This window comes from Saccostrea echinata, unplaced genomic scaffold (genome assembly GCF_033153115.1).
Source record: "Saccostrea echinata isolate AGI-Se365-2 ecotype Australia unplaced genomic scaffold, CSIRO_AGI_Sech_v1 ptg000054l, whole genome shotgun sequence".
Classification (NCBI taxonomy): Eukaryota; Metazoa; Mollusca; class Bivalvia; order Ostreida; family Ostreidae; genus Saccostrea; species Saccostrea echinata.
The window spans coordinates 26,216,747-26,237,250 of record NW_026889803.1 but is presented as its reverse complement, the minus strand read 5'-3'; the positions used below and the strand labels follow the sequence as shown (position 1 = coordinate 26,237,250).

Here is a 20,504-nt window from a genome sequence, read left to right as displayed (position 1 = left end):
TGACATATAGGATCCAAGCATTTTGTATTACCTGGGTGTTGAAGGGACTCAATCTTTTAGAATGTCAGGATGAACACACACCTTTTTGAATTATTAGCTATGAGAACAGCAGTTCTGTCTTAGAAAATTAAATTCCAAGGGAAGGGGGGTTCTTAAAGGTCACATGTGATTGATAATTGAATGTTGCTTTACGCCATTTTAGTATTTTATATCCAGATAGAGATCATCCACTTTAGATGAAGTGTCACAATTTTGATTTGGCACAGTACTCCTTTTTTAAGGTGCTGTCCAAAACACCCATGAGTTTTACACTTAAGGAACAGTCACTACCCATGTTAAACACCTTAGTTTTTCACACAGCACTGGGAACAACCTCGAGTCTCAAGAGTTCAAAGCGAGCGTCAAACCATCAGGGCCCATTTGTACCTGGAATGTTGTCAGTAGAAATCTATTTTTTGATTTTGATGTTATTTATCATAGGCTGGAAAATGACCCTATAGAGAATCATCCACTTAAAACTTATTTCTTAAATTAATATATTCCAACTCATGGTGGAATTTATAGTACCAAGGCAGTCAAGCATAGAAACTGCATTTATTCCCATATACCCTTAGCAGAATAACTCAAGTATTGAAGGAATTGCTGTTTGAGGAGTGATAATAATGTAAAGATTTTGATAGATGTTTAGAAGTCAATTTAAGTTCCCTTTTGACCTTAGATTTTTTTAAACCAATTTATTGCCTGTTTTTCACAGCTAGGGGGAAATGGGAACCCATCATCTTTATAATATTATGACCAATTAGCTAGGGGTGTCCACACTGTGGCTCGAACCTACAACCTCAGATTTAAAATCCAACACTCTACCGACTGAGCTAAAGGGTTAACCCACTAGCTAGTGCTAGTAGGAGCGTGGCCTCACTATATACAATGCATAGCCACTTCTAACTCTGTTACAGCATAATGACAAAAAAAGGACATGAATTAATTAAATTAATGTATTTAATAATTAAAATAATCAACATTCTCAACAAGCATTCTTTCACAAGTTTATGTCTCTTGTCAATAAAATAAATGAATATAGCTCCTAACTAACAAGTTCAAAGTGTTTTATACATCTTTGTGCACATGTATATGTACTTACAATTGGATAAAATAAAATTAACAAATACAGGTCAACAGTCTGACAATCATATATAATACTTGCATATGTACACACAGATACATATTCTTTCAAGAAATATTAAAATCCACTTGTTACATTCCTCTTGTGTTTGAGTTTTTTTTCCTGAATGGAGAGTTTCAAATAATTCACCACGTGGACAACTCATGCACTTTCCTTTATCATCTACAATTTCTATTTCCTGTTCCTCTACTGGGGTTAATTAAGCTTAATTATTGCGACAACTTAGCAAGAGTTAGAAAATTATTCACATATTAATTTAAAAACTGTGGCAAAGCTAGGTATCAAACCATGCAGGTACTATAACGGTAACAGATGCTCTCCAATGTTGAAATGATAACGAAAATCTTCACAACACTTTCTTTGCAAAAAAAAAATATTTACCAATTATCTAGATGTATATTTAACATTAATTAAAACATGTATATATCATATTACACAAATAATAATTAATATAAAAATTGAAAGCATTGGATTTTAAGTGGGTCAAAATACTTCTCCATTTCTTAAAAGCAATGGGCCTCGGCCCCTTTGTGCGTCCCTTGATTGCATTAAAGAAATGAAAAGGTTGTGAGACATTAACCCATACAGGCTCTACTATAAAAACATCTCAACTGTGATACAAATCAGAACATAAATATACACATACTATATATAATAAAAAATATTTCATACCTGTGCTTTTAACTCTACCTGTATTATGATATCAGAAGTTCAGAACAAAGAAATAATGGAAAAAAACATCCCCCCCTGGATTTACTCTTTGTGGAGGTATGATAAAAGTTGTAAAGAGGTTTTCAAGCTTTTTGAGCTCAGTATTGCACTAATGCTTCAAAAAAAAAAAAAAGACAGAGACTCATGGGCAATAACAGTCACCTGAGTATCAGGCAGCAACTTTTTTCCAGTAGGTGGGAGATGGAGTTAAAAAGAGGTTGACTTCCGCCTAAAGCGGTAGAGTGAACTTGTATGGGCATTGCCATCATATAAAATCTCCATCAACCAAGGATGAAGCTAGGCAAGTTTGGTTTAAATTACTTGGTGGTTCTTGAAAAGTTGAAAAGATCAAGAAAAGTTTATATGCACGACAAATGACAATGGATAAACATCAGCTTTCCTGAAATACTCAGGCGACCAAAAACAACACAAAATAAGTTATACATGTACATCTTACAAATTAAATATGTTAACAAAAAAAAACTATTTAATTATAAAGGAAAAAGTGACAATTATGAAGTTATTTCATCAGAATTTAAAGTGATGAAATTGTGAATTTTTTAAAAGCTATAGTATACATGTATGTTTATCAAAAGTGTTGCCTTCTCTTAGAAAGTATGGTTTGCTATTTTACCATGACGTCAAAATCTCATAAATTGAACATTCATCTCCTGACAAACATTTCCTTTCTAACATATTAATAAATCATTAAGAAAAACTTATTGCGATTTGAACTGAAAAATGTGAAATGGAATATCCATTACTGTACATAAACATCAATAACTTTTTCTAAAATTTACTGTGATTAGTCGCTCCAATGCAATACCAGGCATATGAGAATAAGTCCATACAGTGGGTTAATTCTGGTAGGGTGCTTTTTTTTTTTTTTTTTTTACGTCCCCTCCTTCGATCTCCTCCCTGACTTGAGATCCTTTAAAAATTTACAAGATTCTTACCTGTTTGTTTATTTCTGTATCATTTCAAGATAAAAATATTCAGTAAGAGAACAGAAGAATTTGTAGATTTCTAAATGATGGGAAAATGATTAACAACAGAAACACTAGGATTGGCCTTTGACCAAATAGTAAAACTAAGAAAACATGGCTTCCTAAGGGCCTTACTTGGTAAGGGTATTGGGATTGCTATTGAACATCACTTACATTTCTTGACTTTATGAAGAGATTATTAAGAGTTATCTTTTTTAATTGTCCCCAGCTATATGTAAAATAAATACTGATAAACTAATGTTTTGTTGAAAAGGTATTCTGTGCAAAAAGTGAATCTAGCTCTTACTATCAAATGAAGAGCCAAAGAATCGAGTCCTAAGCACCCACCGGAAGACTCTGTTATTTATGTTATATGAAAGTTTAGTATCACAGAACTGTACAAATGTCAATGTTGGTCAACCTATTCCAGTGTACTTCCTGTTGGCTGACTGACTGTTAGGTTGAGGCCGGATCATTGAAACCACTTCCTCCTGAAAAAAAGAAAAAAAAACAAAGTATATATATATGTATATATATACACTGTTTTCAAGAAACCACTAAAAATAGCATATGGCCACATCAAAGTCTTCAATGTATGATGAAATAAAATCTTGGTTGCTGTGGTCAGTCCTGAATTCCATATATACAACAAAGAGGGGTAAAAGAAGTATGGCCTTAAAATCAATGACCTGTTCAAAAGTGAAGATCAACATCAAGAAACAATGTGATATTTACAACACATGTATTACATCCTAATTTACCTACAAGTATGTTTGAAGTTAAAAAAGATAATCGTAATGGGTTATCCTAAATAGCCAGGGATGAAATTAGAGTTGTCGAAAACCATTGGTCCTGCTGGTAAGACAAAGGAAATGTTGCTTGGACTGACAGAATGTGAAGATACCGATCAGTAATCATGCTCAAAAACCTAATTAAATACAAACTCAAGCAGAGCATACATAAACCCCTGAAAACATCAGAGGTGGAATCAGGTGCCATGGAGAAGTAAGAATCCCCTGATGACTGGTCACATTCACCATGTGCCCCTTGTCATGATTGGGTAAAGAGAGAAATCTGTACACAATTCACATTGATAATAATGGCCTCATCAGTAAACCAGTGATTTTTCAATATTTTTATAAAGGTGCCTGTGGCTTTTAAATTGGTAACAAAATATGTTTGTGAAACACTGATGCCCCTATATGGCAGCTTATGGTCAAGGCTAAAGTTTTTCAAATGTTGCCCTAGCATTATCTGATCAGAAGGTATGGCCAAATTAAAAGTTTTCCAAAAGATAAGGTCAAACTCTAAGGTCATGTGGTCAAAAATGTTGGTAACAGGTCTTGTCACAAGGAATACAAATATGAAAGCCCTAGAACCAATTAGTATAAGGATTAATCAATCGAAAGAAACATGTTTCTTAGGATTGATAAATCTTTATATTACCCACAACAAAAGTCAATACTTGTTTATTACAAGTCCGACATAAAGATTTACTTGTTAGAAACTTTGTAATGGAAAATGAAATTGAATAAGATAAAAAAATTAACATAGTATTCTAAAGTGTTCCATTTCTAGTAACTATGATATCAATAAAACAATAAAAAGAAACAATTTACAGAATTATGTATCAGTGTAGTCTAGTTAATAATCATTATTTTTTTTTGTCCAAACTCAATTTGGCTTCTAGTTCAGTAGTAGTATTATTGGGCCATCATTCATCTTATTACTTTTTTTCAGTATTACCTGCTGTTGGTGGGTCATTGATAAGTCTGTCATTTTCACCTCCTATATCCCTCAGGTTCCGATATTGTGCGCGCCTCTCGCGGATATGTTGTATGATTGGGACTATGATGATGTTGTTGTATAGACACATTCCAGATAATAAAATGAAAAAACCAATCAACTGCAGCACCTGGAAACCTTGCCAGCCCAAGAAAAGTGTTAACATCCAGATGAAAAGAGTTCGTATGCTGTCTAGCACCATGCGTGTTGTAGCACTTAGTTCCTTTGTAACGCTAATACCAGCAAAGTTGAAGAATGCTATACTCACAATATTTCCTATAAAATAAATATTTAATTTTACATACACTCTGAGTTCCTCAAGCTGCTCTATCTTTTCTCATGCAGATTGACTCCAAACAGAGTCACCCAAGGTTTGTAAATTGCATACGTATGCTGACTAGATTTTTTTTCAGTAAGTTGTTAAAAACTGGTAAAAAATAGTGAAGCTGCTCTTTCAATGAAGCTTACATGCACAAACTGCATGGAAGTATTTAGAATTTATTAACAAAAAGGTATGGTTTGTAATTAATGTATTTATGATTGTTTTTGGCAGCAAATGGTTACTACAAGTCAGATATTGTGTGCATACAAGTTTTCAACAGGTCCATTACCGGTATTCAATACACCTTATCACCTTATAAAGACACATATATAGCAAAAAATAATCTTTGAAGGACAGGACAATCATTCTCATATATTTCTAAAGCATATGACAGAGATCTTGGCAATTTTTTTTTAACTCCCTTGCTCAGAATCCATTCACCTCCATAACCTTATGTTAGTAATAACACACTATCAGTGGATATTAAAGCTGAACATGATTCGTAAAAGCAATGTGTCCGCCATTTTTGTTCGGATTCTCGCTATATCTGAGGACCCCTATATAAAGGGCCTGACTTGGACACTGTTCAGAATAATCAGTCGACACCGGTTTAGACGGACGTATGCTATACAGCACTCGGTAGCGACAAATATAAATGTAATACCTCGTCTAATGCAGGAAAGTAAGATACAAAAGAAAATTACAATTTTTGTTGTACAGGTCAGTGCAGTATACAAACAAACACAGATACACGTAACTACAATAAAATGTAAACAAAGGTAATGCAAGATAACCAGCACAAACACGGATCGCCATTCCACGCCGATACCCGTGACAATAAAGCAGTCAGGTGTAACGAATGCGAAGAGTATACCCTGGTGTTGATGTATCGTAGATATAATATCGAAAATGGCGTATGCCTATTTACGAGTCGTGTTCAGCTTTAATACAGCATATAAGTATGCTGTTCTTTTTTATTCATGACAATTTCTTTGCTCTGGTTTAATTAATATGGAGTATTGCCCTGAATGACTTTGGTGTGTAATAAAATACATCTAGAGATACTGTGATCCAGCTCACGAAATAATAACCCTGCTCCACTTCATAACCAGTATGTTTACCTTGGCCAGAGATCATGAAACAGACTTAGACTTACTCAAAATTTCAATAGACTGAAATACACATTGAAACTAAATTTGCAGATAAAAGCAGTTTGGTGATGCAATTTTGAATACCATTGAACATTTCTATTTTGGACGATTTGACTTCTACATCATTTCAGTGCAATACTGTTTACATGTAACTTTTTGTCCTCATTTTAATTTTGCCCTATATGCTATTGGGCGAATTTAAAATAGGGCAAATTCAAATTAAACTTCAGTATCTTTTTACACAACTGTGTCAGGGTGATTTTCAAATGGGGCAAAATTGTATGAAAGTGTGAAAGGGCAATAATAACATGAGGCAAAAATAACCCTGCATGTACAGCATACAGATTTTGATTTTATAATAGGAATAAACTACAAATGTGTCCAATGTAACAATTTCACAATTTAACCTTGAACTTCTCCAAAGTTAGGTTATGGCCAAGATGCTCCCTCTATAATCTTTCTATCTAGTATGAGTTTTCAAAGTTTCACAATTACAAAGTTGCGGCTTGGAAACTTTTGTTCAGAGATTTTAAAAAAGACAGAGTTATTCCTACAAACTTTTCAAATTTTGTTTGCAATGGGCAAGAAAAAAAATGAATTATTTCTTTCTGAAGAGACATGAAGGAAATATAGTAAGGCCAAGATAAATAAATAGTGTGTTTCCTATTCCAACCTGAGAAAAAATAGGGTAGATAGGGAAAATATTTTATTTTATTTTAACACTTTATTGGCAAGCACGCTGTCATTTTTTACTGTGGAAATCCCTGTCAAAATATTTCTGCTTAATGTGTATAGGATATGCATTTTCTCATACACAGAAGTGATAGAGATTAGGATTTTTAATAGCTAAACTGGAATTGTTTACTTCCGGAAAGATATAGGTGAATAAATTTTTTAGGGTCAGCTCCTATATTTTAGGGTCAGTCGGGGAACCAGAAACACACAATTTATTTATCTAGGCCTAACATGACACTTACCAACTGTTGCTAGTAAAATAATCCAGCTATTTCCAATCTGTATAAAAGCATCAACAGGATCTTCTAACTTTTGATTTGGTAATTTGCTGAAGGCACCAGCATCAATATAGAAGAATACAATGTTCAAAAGTCCAAGAACAGTGAACCCGAAAAAACCTGTTAATACAGAATTAAAATAAGAATGAGATTTTGATAGTTTTATTGTATTTCTTGCATACTCCCTAAATCTTTGCAGTACATGTATATGTTATTTAAATGTATAATCATTAAATGCAGGAGTTTTGATTTACTTTTGTAATTCATTTGTGTATATTAAGTTAGCAGACCTGCCAACTCTCCTGCATTCTTTGGGTCTCATCAGCAAAATTACATCATCATCCTCCCAGTGACATCATTATATCTCCCGCAAAATAGTGACAGGTGGTTATGTTCAAATTATGTGTCTGACTTGAGTGGTTACAAGTTGGGAAGTTGGCAGGTATACAGCTAACAGTACATTCCAAAGTGCTTTTTGATCCACATTATGTGTAGCATCATAATATTAATATTCAAGGTGGGGAACTAGGCTACAGAAAAAATCTGAACTTTAAAATAATTGTGAAAGCTTGATTGTTTTACCTTCCCACCCCACAGCCTGCATGGCTGGAATGCTGTATCTAGTGACAAACTTCTCCTCGTACACCATTTGTACCGCAACAATGATCTGGGCCATTATAATCAACAAATCACCTGTACAGTAAAAAACATACAAGTCTGATTAATCTGAAACAATTAGATTATGCATAAAAAAAATGTCTTTATCATGATTTATTTACATTTCCAATGTCTTTGTCCGAGATAAAATTTCAAATAGTAAAAAATACTTTATTTCTACATAAATCTACTGGTTCGTGGTGAAAACAAAATCACATTTGGGGCGGGACAAATAGAGACAGAAGCAGGGCTTGTAGCACGTGACTTTGCAGAATCAGGAGTATGTAAATATAAGGAATAACTGTCAGATTTTTTGGTTTCATGATGATGATCAATCGATTGGCTTGCATGATAATTTTATGCATAAAAGCCTTCGGCGTTTATGCAAATTATCACACAAGCCAATCGATTGATCACACCATGAAACCAAAAAATTAGACAGTTATTCCTTAATTAAATTTCCTTTGGGTTTCTACTGCTACTTGTGTTTCAAACCCTAGCTATGTATCTTGATGTGTTCATTATTTGAACCAAGTTTTATTAAAATTTGACCAAAACTGGTAGAGAAGTTTCCAAAGAATTCAAAACTTATTATATTTTTGAAAATTTATCCCAGAAACACTGTTTATAAAAATTAAGAACCAATAAATAGAATCTCTTTGTACTGTGTTTAATATCAAGCTTTATTGAAACTGGACCAAAACTGTAAACGGATTAAATTGTTTATAGACAGACAATGGATACTATACCAATTTAATGCATTAGTTCTTGTGCTCCCTGACAAGTAAAACTAACAATTGTCCATAAATAACAAGGATGCTTGCATTTATCAATTACACTGTGTAACTTTGCTAAACTTATAGTTTTAAAACACTTTTAAATATGAAGATTTACCTGCAATGATTCCATTTGTGTCTGTCTGTGCAGACTGATCTCCAAATAAAATATCTGACAATCCTACCATTGCCAGACCAAGCAGGACAGTAAAAATGCCTGCCCACATCATTTTACGAATTGTTGAGCCAAGGAAAGCCACTGAGAGGAGTGCTGTAAAGATGATGACCGCACCTGATGGAAATAAAAATTAAGAACATTATTCCTCGTGGCATATTTTTTTAATAATCTTCAGAAATTCATTTCTTTTTAATCTCTCAAATTCCATAAATTACTAATGCCACTACCACAACAACAAACAAATATTCAAGGGCTCATGGGCCTTTAAAGTCACCTTGGAATCATACAGAAACTTTCTTTCAGATAAACTGCCTTAACAATACACCGTATCATTTCACATGGAGGCTTCTTATGACTCTTTATTAGGAATCCATGGAAAAGACATTTTCCCCATTTTTTTTTCAAATGACCTTGACTCTATCATAATACCCTTGAATCAGGTGTATAACAACATATTGTGATCAACAGTTTCCGAAGGATGGACAGACAGACAAAATGATTCAGAGATTCATTTCTATTTCACCTTCATGGAATAAAGCTATAAAGTGTTACAAATCTTTGAAAGCATTGAATATTAAACAGACTGGTTTTGTCTTTAAATTTCCACATAATCATAAACAGTGAGCAATATGCTTTTTCAATACAAGCATATAACATAGCCCCCATCCCATGGGGTTGAATTATAGATCCTTAGAATATGATTTCCAATGTTGAAAGAGGCTTTACTGTTTGAAGTTTAATATGTAAATGTTCAGAATAAAATACAAATTTCAGCATGTGATGAAGTTAGTAATACCCTAGTCCTATTGAACTTGTGAAAATGGAGAGGTTGAGTGTTCTACACATATTATTTTTAATATTACATGTATATGCAATCACAAGCTTAGCCCAATGGACATGAATCCTATACCTAGAGGTATTCATTTCAAAATTTAGAGTTTCTTGCTCAATATATAGCATTTGATTGTTTCAATTTATTTTTATGTCTGTAAAAAAATTATTTCAAATGCATTTCAAGAAGTTTTCTGGCCTTTTAGTTCTGAAATAAAATTTTAATAACTTTCCTTTGTCATTATTTTAAAGTTATCTCCCTTCATTTCCAAGTGATTCGTGTGAAAATTTAAATTCCCTAGTGATTCTGGTGAAAATAAAAATTTCCCCACTGATTCTGCTGAAAATACAATTGAATTAATAAAAGTTACATATATAACAAACGGATGCCACACAGTCACATTCAGATAATTCATCTCACTTCAGCCTGTGACTCAGGTGAGCCAATAATTTGTGTGCTAATACACATTCTTTTTTGAAATTTCAAACTAAATCAAGTTCAAATAATTTTACTTTTATTTTTTTTTATATAAAAATTATGTTAACACATGCATAATACCATAGTGCTGAAAACCCTGTAATCAGCTTATTGTGGAATTTAGTGGTGCAAGGTAAGCTTAATAAATATAAATAAATTTATTATCATTATTTTATTTCAAATGTCATTTTATTTCTCAGGTCACAAAATGCCACCTAGAAGTGAATGCAAAATGTACTTGTGTGACATTTCAAGCCACCCTGTGTGTACAAACTAATAGGGCAGGCAAATTTAATTTTAACCTTAGAATGAATGCCTTAAAATCTATGAGTGCTTTCCTCTACCTATTATCTATCTTAGTAGTGATTACAATGTACGGTTAGGTATAAAATATATCAAAGCTACTGCCTCACAAAAACATGCAATGCTCATAATATATAGCCTTGACCTTTGACCTCATATGACCAATTGAAGCTACCCCCCAAAACTACATTGTCTTCCTCTACCCATGTATCCTCCACCTGATGTAGTACACGTAAATACAGTGTCTGTCAATTAATAGATACCTGAATTACTGTGCCACCTACATAAAAGTGTGATGTCTTTATGTGATAAAAGATTCCTAAATTACTTATCACCTACATAAAAATGTGAAAGCAGATAACAACATAGTCTTTCTTGTAAGGCTCAATCAATATTATAATGTTACATTTTAGAGGAACTTTGATTTATTCTACAAGTGGTACATGTAATCCAACTTAAAGTTCCCTTTCTAAGGAGGAAATTCTTCAAAATCATATGTCAGTTTTAAATATTTTCTATAATATTTCCCCACAACCAAAATTGAATTTGAGTTCCATACCTATACTGGATTCCTAAACTTCATAAAAGTCTTTGCAGAGATATGAAGCAGGTTCTAGTACATGTTCTACCAATTAAGCTTCTTTCTATACTCCTCATGAAAATATCAACAGTAGTGAAAGAGAAAAAAAAACTACTAAAAGGCTAGAGAATTTTAGAGTTCAATATCTTTGTGTTTTATTGAACACTAAGTTTGCAATATGCATAGGAGTATGCCCCCAAACATTCCAAATGTAAGCATTCAATATCGAACACCCTGTTGTAAACAAAAAATGCCGTCTGGTCAACAGCTCAATGGTAATATTTATGATAGGTTGGTGCAGCTAGGTAAGATATGTCTATTTTCACACAAAATTGAAATTATTAATTATAATAATCTAGTACCTAAAATCCTCAATAAAAACCTCCATAAACATTAAATCATAATGTTTGGTAGGGTTTGAATCATAATTTTGCTTTTGACCATATATCAAAATTGTTAGTTCCTCTGAACCTGTCTGTGGGTATATAATATAGAAAAGTTTTCTGTAGTACATATATCTTGTCATATACAAGTGTTAACAACCAAGGCAGACTGATACAGATCTATGAAGAGATTACCAAATGACACCATTAATTTCTTTTTGAAATAAGGGAAAATTTAATAAAATAATATCCCATTTTACAACCTTGAACAATGCAATGTTGTATCATAGACAATACATCTCCCACCCTTCTGATCCTAGTATTACTCTGAATGCAATGTTTTAAATTGTTTATGAAATTTAAAACAGATCGAGGGACGTCATTATAGACCTTAAAGAGCTAGTAATATGTGTGATCCATTCAGACCAAAATCACTTTTCAAAAAAGTTAGCAAAACAATATATTTGAGATTTATCTTGAATTTTTGTAATTGTAAAAAAAAAAATGAACTCAAGGCAAAAAAATTTAAGGCATCATGGATTTAAATCATATTTTCAAAAGTACATGTATCTGTTCCTTGCTGATCGAGTGTCATGATGAAGATGTATATATGTGCTATTTACTATATACACCTTTTTTCAAAACAGCTAGAAACTAGAGACATTATTAAAAATACACAGTAAAAAAAAAACAACATATTTATCATTATTTAAAATCCTAATATCAAATTACATTTCCCCCTCATATTCTTATTTTAATTCATTTACTATATTTATTTCTATACTAAAATTCTCAAGAATTCATTTTTTCTCACTTCAGGAAAATGTAGGTGGCATCAAAAACTTTTAATCTAATTAAATATTCTTATCTCTGTTAATCTGTCATCATTATCTCAAAAATTTCTTCCAGACACCAATTAACAGATTAACACCTGATCTGTGTACCTAACTGTAAAAAAAAAGTGCCTCCAGATGTCCAACATGACCTGGGGGTGTCTCAACTAATTGCTGAGTTAATTGGTCAAATAAATTGTCTTTTGAATTCACTGAGGTGTCAGAGGAAAAATCAGAACTGATTAGAGTGATTTTTGACACCTCTCTGGGTAAATCTGCAATATATACAGACAGTCCACTACAGTGTCATCACAGCACATCTCAACAAAGAGAAGGTAAGAGCTGAATATTCTATTGAAAAAAAAAATGAAATTTAAAAAAATATGTCTTATTTATTAATACATGTATTTTATTTATCTTTTTCATATTTTACTAGCTGTAGAATAAAGTCCACTTAAATTTCAGAAGAAAATAAGAGTTTCTTATAAAAATACCTTTTTCTGGGGGGAAAAAAGTGTCTATAAATCAAATTAGCTGTTGGATTGTGTTTGGCACAGTTTATGTGCAGGTGATGATGGAACACCTACACATGGTGTGTCAATTACAAAACAATTTAATGTCACCAGATCTGATTCAGGAAAACTTAAGCTTATTAAAATTACTGTGAATCTTATTTCAGAAAATATTTTATTTTCTTTAAATTCTTACCTATATATACTTTTATTTATGTTTTTAGAATATAATTTACTGGTTGTCTTTCCTTGGACTCGTTATGTGCTGGTTTAACACTGACACTAGCACTAGCTTGTGCAAGGCAAGACACACAATTTTCTTCTTATCTGAACCTCTGCATGTTTACAATTGAAACTTCAATATTAAAAAACCTCTTCAGGTGTTAATAAGAAAGTAATTAAATTGTTTTTGACTCCTACGACATTTTCTTCCTCAGTACTTCCTTTGTGCTGATTTAATCTTATCATTAGCACTAGTCTGTGCTGAGAAGGAAAATTGTCGGAAAACTACAAGCAGGTCAAACGATTTCAGATTATAAGGAAATAACTATTTTTCAACTTACCTGACATAAAGTTAGCACTTGTATTTGTTAAACTTTTTATTTCCTAACAAATATAATAACACCAACACTCTCAACTAAACATTACCTCCCTCCTTGAAATTTGTAAATTTGTTTCCCATTTGTCTTCCTACTAAGTTCAGACTAACACAAGTTCAGCAGACTAGCAATTTAGTTCAAAAGCCTAATACTGGATCTTTTTAAATTATATTAGCTTTTTTTCAAGGAATTTATAAAGTCAAGATTTTTTCCTTGGTACTTGCTATGTGCTGGTTTACCCCACATTACTAGCACTAGCCTGTGCTGAGAGAGGAACAAGACCTTTACAGCAATCAAATTACCCTCTGATTAAATGCACTAAAAAATGTCATGATAGACAAAATACCTGATACTGACAAATTCTAGATACTATACATATTTTAATCACATAATGAATATTGAAATAGCATATGTAATGAACTTCCACTTACACTGCATGTCAGTTATTGTCTGCTTTTACAATGGATTTTGTTGGTTTGAAATTTTTGTTAATAATTTAAGCTATTCTTGTTTTGAGAAAGAAAGGATATGTGATTATAATTTACAAAGTAAATTTACCCATACTTTGAATTCAAGAAATGTGCATTTATATTAATTAATCCGTTACTTGATAAATGAAATTATCATGTGTCTTATCCTTTACATTTTTTGGAATATTTCAAAGGTATCCATGAATTTTTTTTTTGTTTATTTGTTTTTGGTCTTTCTGTTTGTTAATGTTTTTCAGAGGGGGGGGGGGGGGTAATTATTTTGTAATATATATCTAATATGCAGATTTTTCCTGGCTATATAATGGAAAAATATCAGACAGTTTAAGCCACTAAGATTTCAGGCAAAAAACTTTATCTTTTTCCATACAGTTGAGTTTAATCTTTGGTCTGTTTTAGCCTATTTTTTGGTATTTATACAACATGATTTCTATCAATTGGGTTCATTATTCCCCTTATTTATTCCCCTCATTTTTTCCTTTCCTTTTTTTTTTTTATAAAATCAGTTTTGAAGTTTTGAAAAAAGATAACTGCAAAGCAAATGACCATTAATTGACTAAGAATGTTATCACAAGAAACAAGAGTCCCATGGACCTCAATGCTCATCTGTTTCACATTGCACACATTTTATATTCCTACATCTGTATGTCACCAGCAGAACATCCTACTGTTGCTACAACCTTGTATCAGGGCCATGATTTTACCCAGGATACTATGATTTGGATCAAGTTAAACCTATACCTTGTACTGCTTTTTAATTAATTAATTAGTCTTGCTCTTTTGCAGAATATTTTGAAGATTTTTAACCATGCATATGGACATGCATATACAGTAAAACATAAAGAAGTTCCAGGGATGACAAATTTTGATTCATTATAAATGTAATTTGTTATACCAGTTAAGATTACAATACATTTTAAAACCACAGAGATTGAAAATCAAATTGATGTAAGCATGAATCCACTATAAGCATGTTTGCTATAATCATGTTTTACTGTATTCCTACTTAAACAGTTTAAACCCACGTAACACCCAGGGAACAAATCAGAACCCAAACTTTGTAGGTTTTTACATAAATATTACATTTTCTGGCTCACTGATTGAGAAGAAAATTTTAAAATATGACCCATCCTTCTTTAGCCTTTTCTATTAGTAATCATCTTGCTTTGTTTTTCTTCATTTGAACAACTTTGGATCCCTTTGAGCCTAAGGAATTTTGATGCAAATGTGTGGTTACAATTGGCATAGAAGGTTGGACAAGAACTTGAAAATTTATAACAAAAATTACTCATACAATTTTACACACATATCTGCACTGAAAAATTCCAATCAAACTTTGATCAGAAAAGCTTACTTTAGCTTATTGCTCAGGTAAGCTTAAAAAAAATCTTAATGGCCTCCTTATTGCATGGAAAACCAATTTTTATTTTCAGCAAATGGAACCATGCTTTTTTTGTCCCCAAAGCCTTAGAAATCAAGTCATCTAAACAATTAAGGTGCAAAATAAGATATCATTCTATCGCAGATCACTCTAAATTCCTAGCATGGAAACTTTAATTGGATTACAAACCTCTCAACATCTGGAAACTTGAAGCATAGGTTAAATTAAGTCCGATATACATTAGTGATGTCCCACACATGTCACAAATCGCAGGAGGCAGGAAGATTAGGGGATTGAAGCCCTGGTTTCCCAGATTCTGTTCCTGCTCTGTATGGCGCACTCGATGATACAGCTTTATTATTTGGAATGCTATGAGGCAGGAAAATTCACCCAAAAACATCCCAACTGCCTAAATAAATCAGAATATGAGCTTACATGCATATTTGATAAAATGACAGGTTAGAAGAAATTTCCTTGTCACTATAGAAATTAAAGCTAGCAGGCCATATAATGGTAATTCTCTTCTAAAGCAGACTTGAAAGAACTTTTTTGCAATAATGACTAGTACTTGAACATTTACTCTGACTTAAAAAAAAAAGGCACCACCCTTTGGATATGTGCAGTAGAACTTGTAGGTTCAAATTTTACCAAATTACCATAGATTCAATTTTGATTTGCTTTAATCTACTTGAACAATCTTATCTAGAGTATGTTAAGGTCTGTTATCATTAGAGAAGTCTTTATGTAAATTATATATAATCTCTGTACCCCTACTATAGCCCATCCTGCTCTCTAGGGACATGATATGACTTATGCAAAACTACACAAGACTGCTCAGTAATTACACGTACAAAGAAATCTGTTTTTAATATGGAGTATAATTCTTGTGGTGTGAAGAGACCCATGAATTCATGACCTCCACAAAATGTTAAAATTTCAATCTACAGTATCATATTTGTCTCTCATCAGTTCTTCATCCATGAAATCAAATCCTCAGAACAATATTTCCTCAAATCTTGAACATTCGACCCTACAAAAATAAGTGATTTTACATCAATATGAGAAATTGGTGCTTTGTTGGGAATTACCTGCAGGAATGGATGATCAAATGAGTGATTATTTCCATCTCTTCCAACTGCACTCTGTCTATCTGCCCATCTGTTATAGATAATAATATTTGACTCATAGAAATCAGTTACTATAATAATCAATACAGTCAAGTTAGTTCAATTCAAAAACTAAAGCCTCAGAAGGGAAGGGAACAAGTCTATATATAACCTTATTTAATTACGCAGCACAGTTAAGGCTACAGAAAGGGGGCGGAGCCTAATTTGTACGGGAAAATTAACTATGACATCATACAAAACCAACAATTCTTAAAAATACCATAAAATGAAATGATTTGCTATTTTAAACTGTAGGAGACCATCAAACTACATAAAAACTTACCTCAACATGCTGTTTTGTCGTTAGTTAAATCCCACATAACAAGGTATAAACAAGTCACTGATCGCAATGCACTTGTCAATGTGACGTCATTTCGTAAAACTTGACGCAGTTTGTATGCAGTGAGAGGCGGATCAAGTTATATTTTTTCAACGAAAAATGTATTCTATAATCAAATGAAATATTATTTACAGATATTTCATAGGCCATTAACCTGGATTCAGTGTCTTCTTTACGATTTTATTAATATATTTTCCGTACATTTCCTATTTAATTGATACTGCCATATATTTGTATGCAAGTACATCGGAAGGTAATGTAAGGGTCTTAGTAAATCGATCTAGTGCAAGGGCATACACTCAATGGATCATAGTAAGCTTTTACAAATCAACTCTAGAAGTATTAAGGTATCTGAAAAGTGCTGCGATCCTGATGAAATCATGAAAATAATTTAATTATATCTATATTTAATGCCGTTAACCGGCAAAAAATACAGCATGCTGTCATACAAATACGATTTTAACAATGAAATAGCAGAATCTATATAGGATCGCAGCACTTTTCAGAAACTACAATGTGTGTTGAAAATATCGATAAACTAAGCTTCGAATTTTAACTTGGTTATGCCCTTGCACTAGTGAAATTTATAGGTGACCCCAATACTGCAAGTAAATGTGCTAAAATCACGTGACTGCCGCATCATGTGACAAGTCTAAATATAAAATCTAACCGTCCTCAATATGTAGTTATTAACCATAATTACATTTGTCCGATATAAATAATGGACTAAAAATAATCACCATCCTGATCATGAATACATTTTTAATCACAAAAATTTGTCGATATTTCCATTGCGCACCTTAACTGTACTGCGTAAACCTATGATTGTGCAAAGTCCTATGGAATTCATAATTATATGTAATAACTTTTCATACAATAATCTTCACCATTAGTTCAGAGCTTTCTTTCTTGCATCCTGCATATCTAAGTCCAGGAGTGTATGAAATTTATTTATAATTGTCGAGATGATCACAACTTGTTTGAGTTCATCTGTACAAACTGTAACTCATTGGAAATTATTTTAATAGCATCCACTCGAATAGTTTATTGAAGTCCTTATATTCAATTTTTATCCCCTTGCAACAAAGTTGAAGGGGATTTATAAGTAATTCGCTTTTGTGTGGGGGGCAAGTGGGTATGTTAAGCGAAACGGAAGTTACGCAAGTAATAATTCATATCAAGATCAATGTGATCTTTTGCAAGGGGATGTTCCACTTTGCAATGCCCTTGGTTTTTTTTTTTTGCCCAATATCATATTATTTAGTATCTTGTTTAACCAACCTATTCTATATTCTCTGGCAGTACTGTCCCATCCTATATGTGCCGTGAACTCCATAGGAATGTTATTAGAGTGTTACAAGATGTGAACTAATTTGTATGTTCCAGGTGACTTTTGATAGCAAGTGCAGCAAGCAGCAATGCGAGCACTTAAAGCAATGCCTGGCGAGAGCAGATGCATGTTATTGAAAATTTGGACTGTGCACATTGATCCAAATGAATTCTTTTTCTTCAGTAATCTTTGGACCTACAATGCAACGCAAATGCATCTCGCTGTTAACTACATTCTCACTGTAACAACAAAAGTTCACCAAAGAATAAATTCACCTTGATTTAATTGATATTGCAGACAATCTAGTTGATTCTTTGTAAAAATTTGCACTTCTCAGACTTCGTTTTGGTAATGCAATTCAGGTAAACAGATGTCTAGGCCCAACAACATCTCGATCCTGACAGGTCGGCCCAAGATTATTGACTTGTAGGCCCACAGAAAAGACAACCTGACCCATGCAAAATTTTGTGATAGAAAAATTTATCCCATAATTATGATTATTTTATAAAAATTGAATCTTATTGCTTCTGTCATTTTGCATCATTTCACTGATGATCTGAAACATCTGAGATGGGTTGATAATCCGTGAAAAGATATATATATATGGCAGGGTTGTCCCTAAGAATTGTAATAGCAGGGGACATTTAAAAAGTAGAGGGGGGTTTGGGGATCGGCATGTTTTGTAATATCTGCTACATCATGCTTGTCCCAGTCAGATGAACAAACGCGCCTCGAATTTGAGGAGTTCCAGTAATGGAAGTCAAAAGTATTAACTCCTCATTGTCACCAATAACATGCACTTAAGATTCCAAAGGAAGCACCATGAGAACGGCATACATCTTGTTTGTTCAACAATGAGCACTTTAATTGTCTTCCCTTTCCTTAATTATCGTCAGTCTGAAGTTTTTATTTTTTAGTACTTTTAGTAAAGAGTGAAATATTTTCTCTGAAATTTTTTTTTAGATAAAAACTTGAGACTCATGTGATTTGCTCAAGAAAGGCCTTTTATAATTAATCAAAACCTTGATCATTTATTCAGATACTTTTTTAAAAATCAGTATATTTTATCAGGGACATCATCTTCGCTAGCCAAGGGTTTCTGATACGCTACTCTCCTCATAAACCCTTGGCATACGGTGCTGACAAAAGACGGGATTGTTTTTGTCACGTGATCACGATTATTAAAAGGAACGCACAGATTGCGTCATCGACAGAAATAAAAAGTGTATTTAACAAAATGTTTTTAAAGAATAATTAACAAGAAGGTATTGAGTTATGTTAATTTGTTATTTAAACGTGTTAAATGCAAATCTACATCTTCAGTATTGATTCTTAATCACATATTTTGCACGTAGTTTAAGATACACCATATAGCTATTCATAATGACATGCTATCTTACGGATCGTTGTTTACTTGCCGTTTTTTATTCCCGATAGTAAAGAGTCAAGATATATCCCGAATGCAAATATCGTCATTTACAAAAAAACAATTGCTGATTGGTCGAACGATGTCGATCAACTCCAATCACAACTTGAGAAAAAAATCCCAACTTTTTTTAACACCGTATGCCAAGGGCTTATGAGGAGAGTAGCGTATCAGAAACCCTTGGCTAGCGAAGATGCAGGGACATATATATTCATTCAAGTCTCAAAATGAAAATATATATTTAGGTCCTAAATAAATAAAATTTTGCTTGGACCAAGGTGTCTTATACATCGGCCGACCGGTCTTAAATCTAGGGCTGACCAGTCTGAGGTGTCTTTGGACTTAAATGTTCATGGGCTGAGGTGTTGTTGGGCTGAGAAGTCTGAAATTCGCAACTACTATGTCATGTGACATTTGAAATGTTTTGTGCGGTTTGAAGAGGCGGATCTAAGTAAAAACTGAATAGGTATCCAATAACACGCACTTGCTCTCACCCTAAATGTCACACCATCAACATATTAGTATCAATTAATTTGTTTTGAGATTGTCTGTTGTGGTTTTTTTTTTTACTAGGGGAGGGGGGGGGTGAATGTCAGAAAACCGGTATAGTGTCGCTTGTTGCCATTCGTGAGTGCGTGTCAATCTTAATTAATGCATACACTGAGTGTAAATATCAAACTGGAGATAGGATAGCCTTTATATAACTACTCCACCATGCTTTACTACACGGGGACGAACAAGGAAGATGTTATATGTGCCTTTCGAGTAAAGCGAAAATAGAAAGCCCAGTTGACATCACGTGCATGTGTATGTCAAATATCATGACAGTAAGTCTAAGATACTTACTTCGTTGAAATAGTGTTTATAGAACCCGTTACAACCATCATTACGGCAAGCACTATTTGTTTGTAAGTCCAAGCCATATTAAGAACACAGACTTTTAGACTTCGAAGAAGGAAGATTATTTACTTTTCAAAGGGTCATCATTCAGCGAATCCTTGTCAAAAATACGCTTGAATCACAACCCCTTTATAAACACTTATGAGACGTAGAATATTTACAAGTGATATGTTTGGAATTTTAAACCACATG

General features: G+C 32.9%; 1 protein-coding gene across 1 annotated transcript; it reads right to left on the bottom strand.

Annotated features, from left to right (window-relative positions):
• Positions 1-981: 981 nt before the first annotated feature.
• LOC133205484 (solute carrier family 35 member F6-like) lies at positions 982-20,391 on the bottom strand. The gene is made up of 8 exons (XM_061341310.1): positions 20,259-20,391; positions 16,239-16,308; positions 15,340-15,559; positions 8,703-8,876; positions 7,734-7,844; positions 7,116-7,271; positions 4,627-4,941; positions 982-3,371 (listed from the first exon to the last, which is right to left on the bottom strand). Exons 1-8 carry the CDS (start codon positions 20,333-20,335, stop codon positions 3,337-3,339), a joined length of 1,158 nt encoding a protein of 385 aa, XP_061197294.1. The 5' UTR covers positions 20,336-20,391; the 3' UTR covers positions 982-3,336.
• Between the last annotated feature and the right edge of the window lie 113 nt (positions 20,392-20,504).

Bases quoted from the DNA above. Each gene is read 5' to 3' on its own strand.
- LOC133205484 (XM_061341310.1), bottom strand. From the start codon at position 20,335: ATGGCTTGGACTTACAAACAAATAGTGCTTGCCGTAATGATGGTTGTA. The intron at 16,309-20,258 runs GTAAGTATCTTA...TATCTATAACAG, and splicing joins ATAAACACTATTTCAACGAA to ATGGGCAGATAGACAGAGTG. The intron at 8,877-15,339 runs GTTTGTAATCCA...TATTTCCATCAG, and splicing joins AAGTTTCCAGATGTTGAGAG to GTGCGGTCATCATCTTTACA.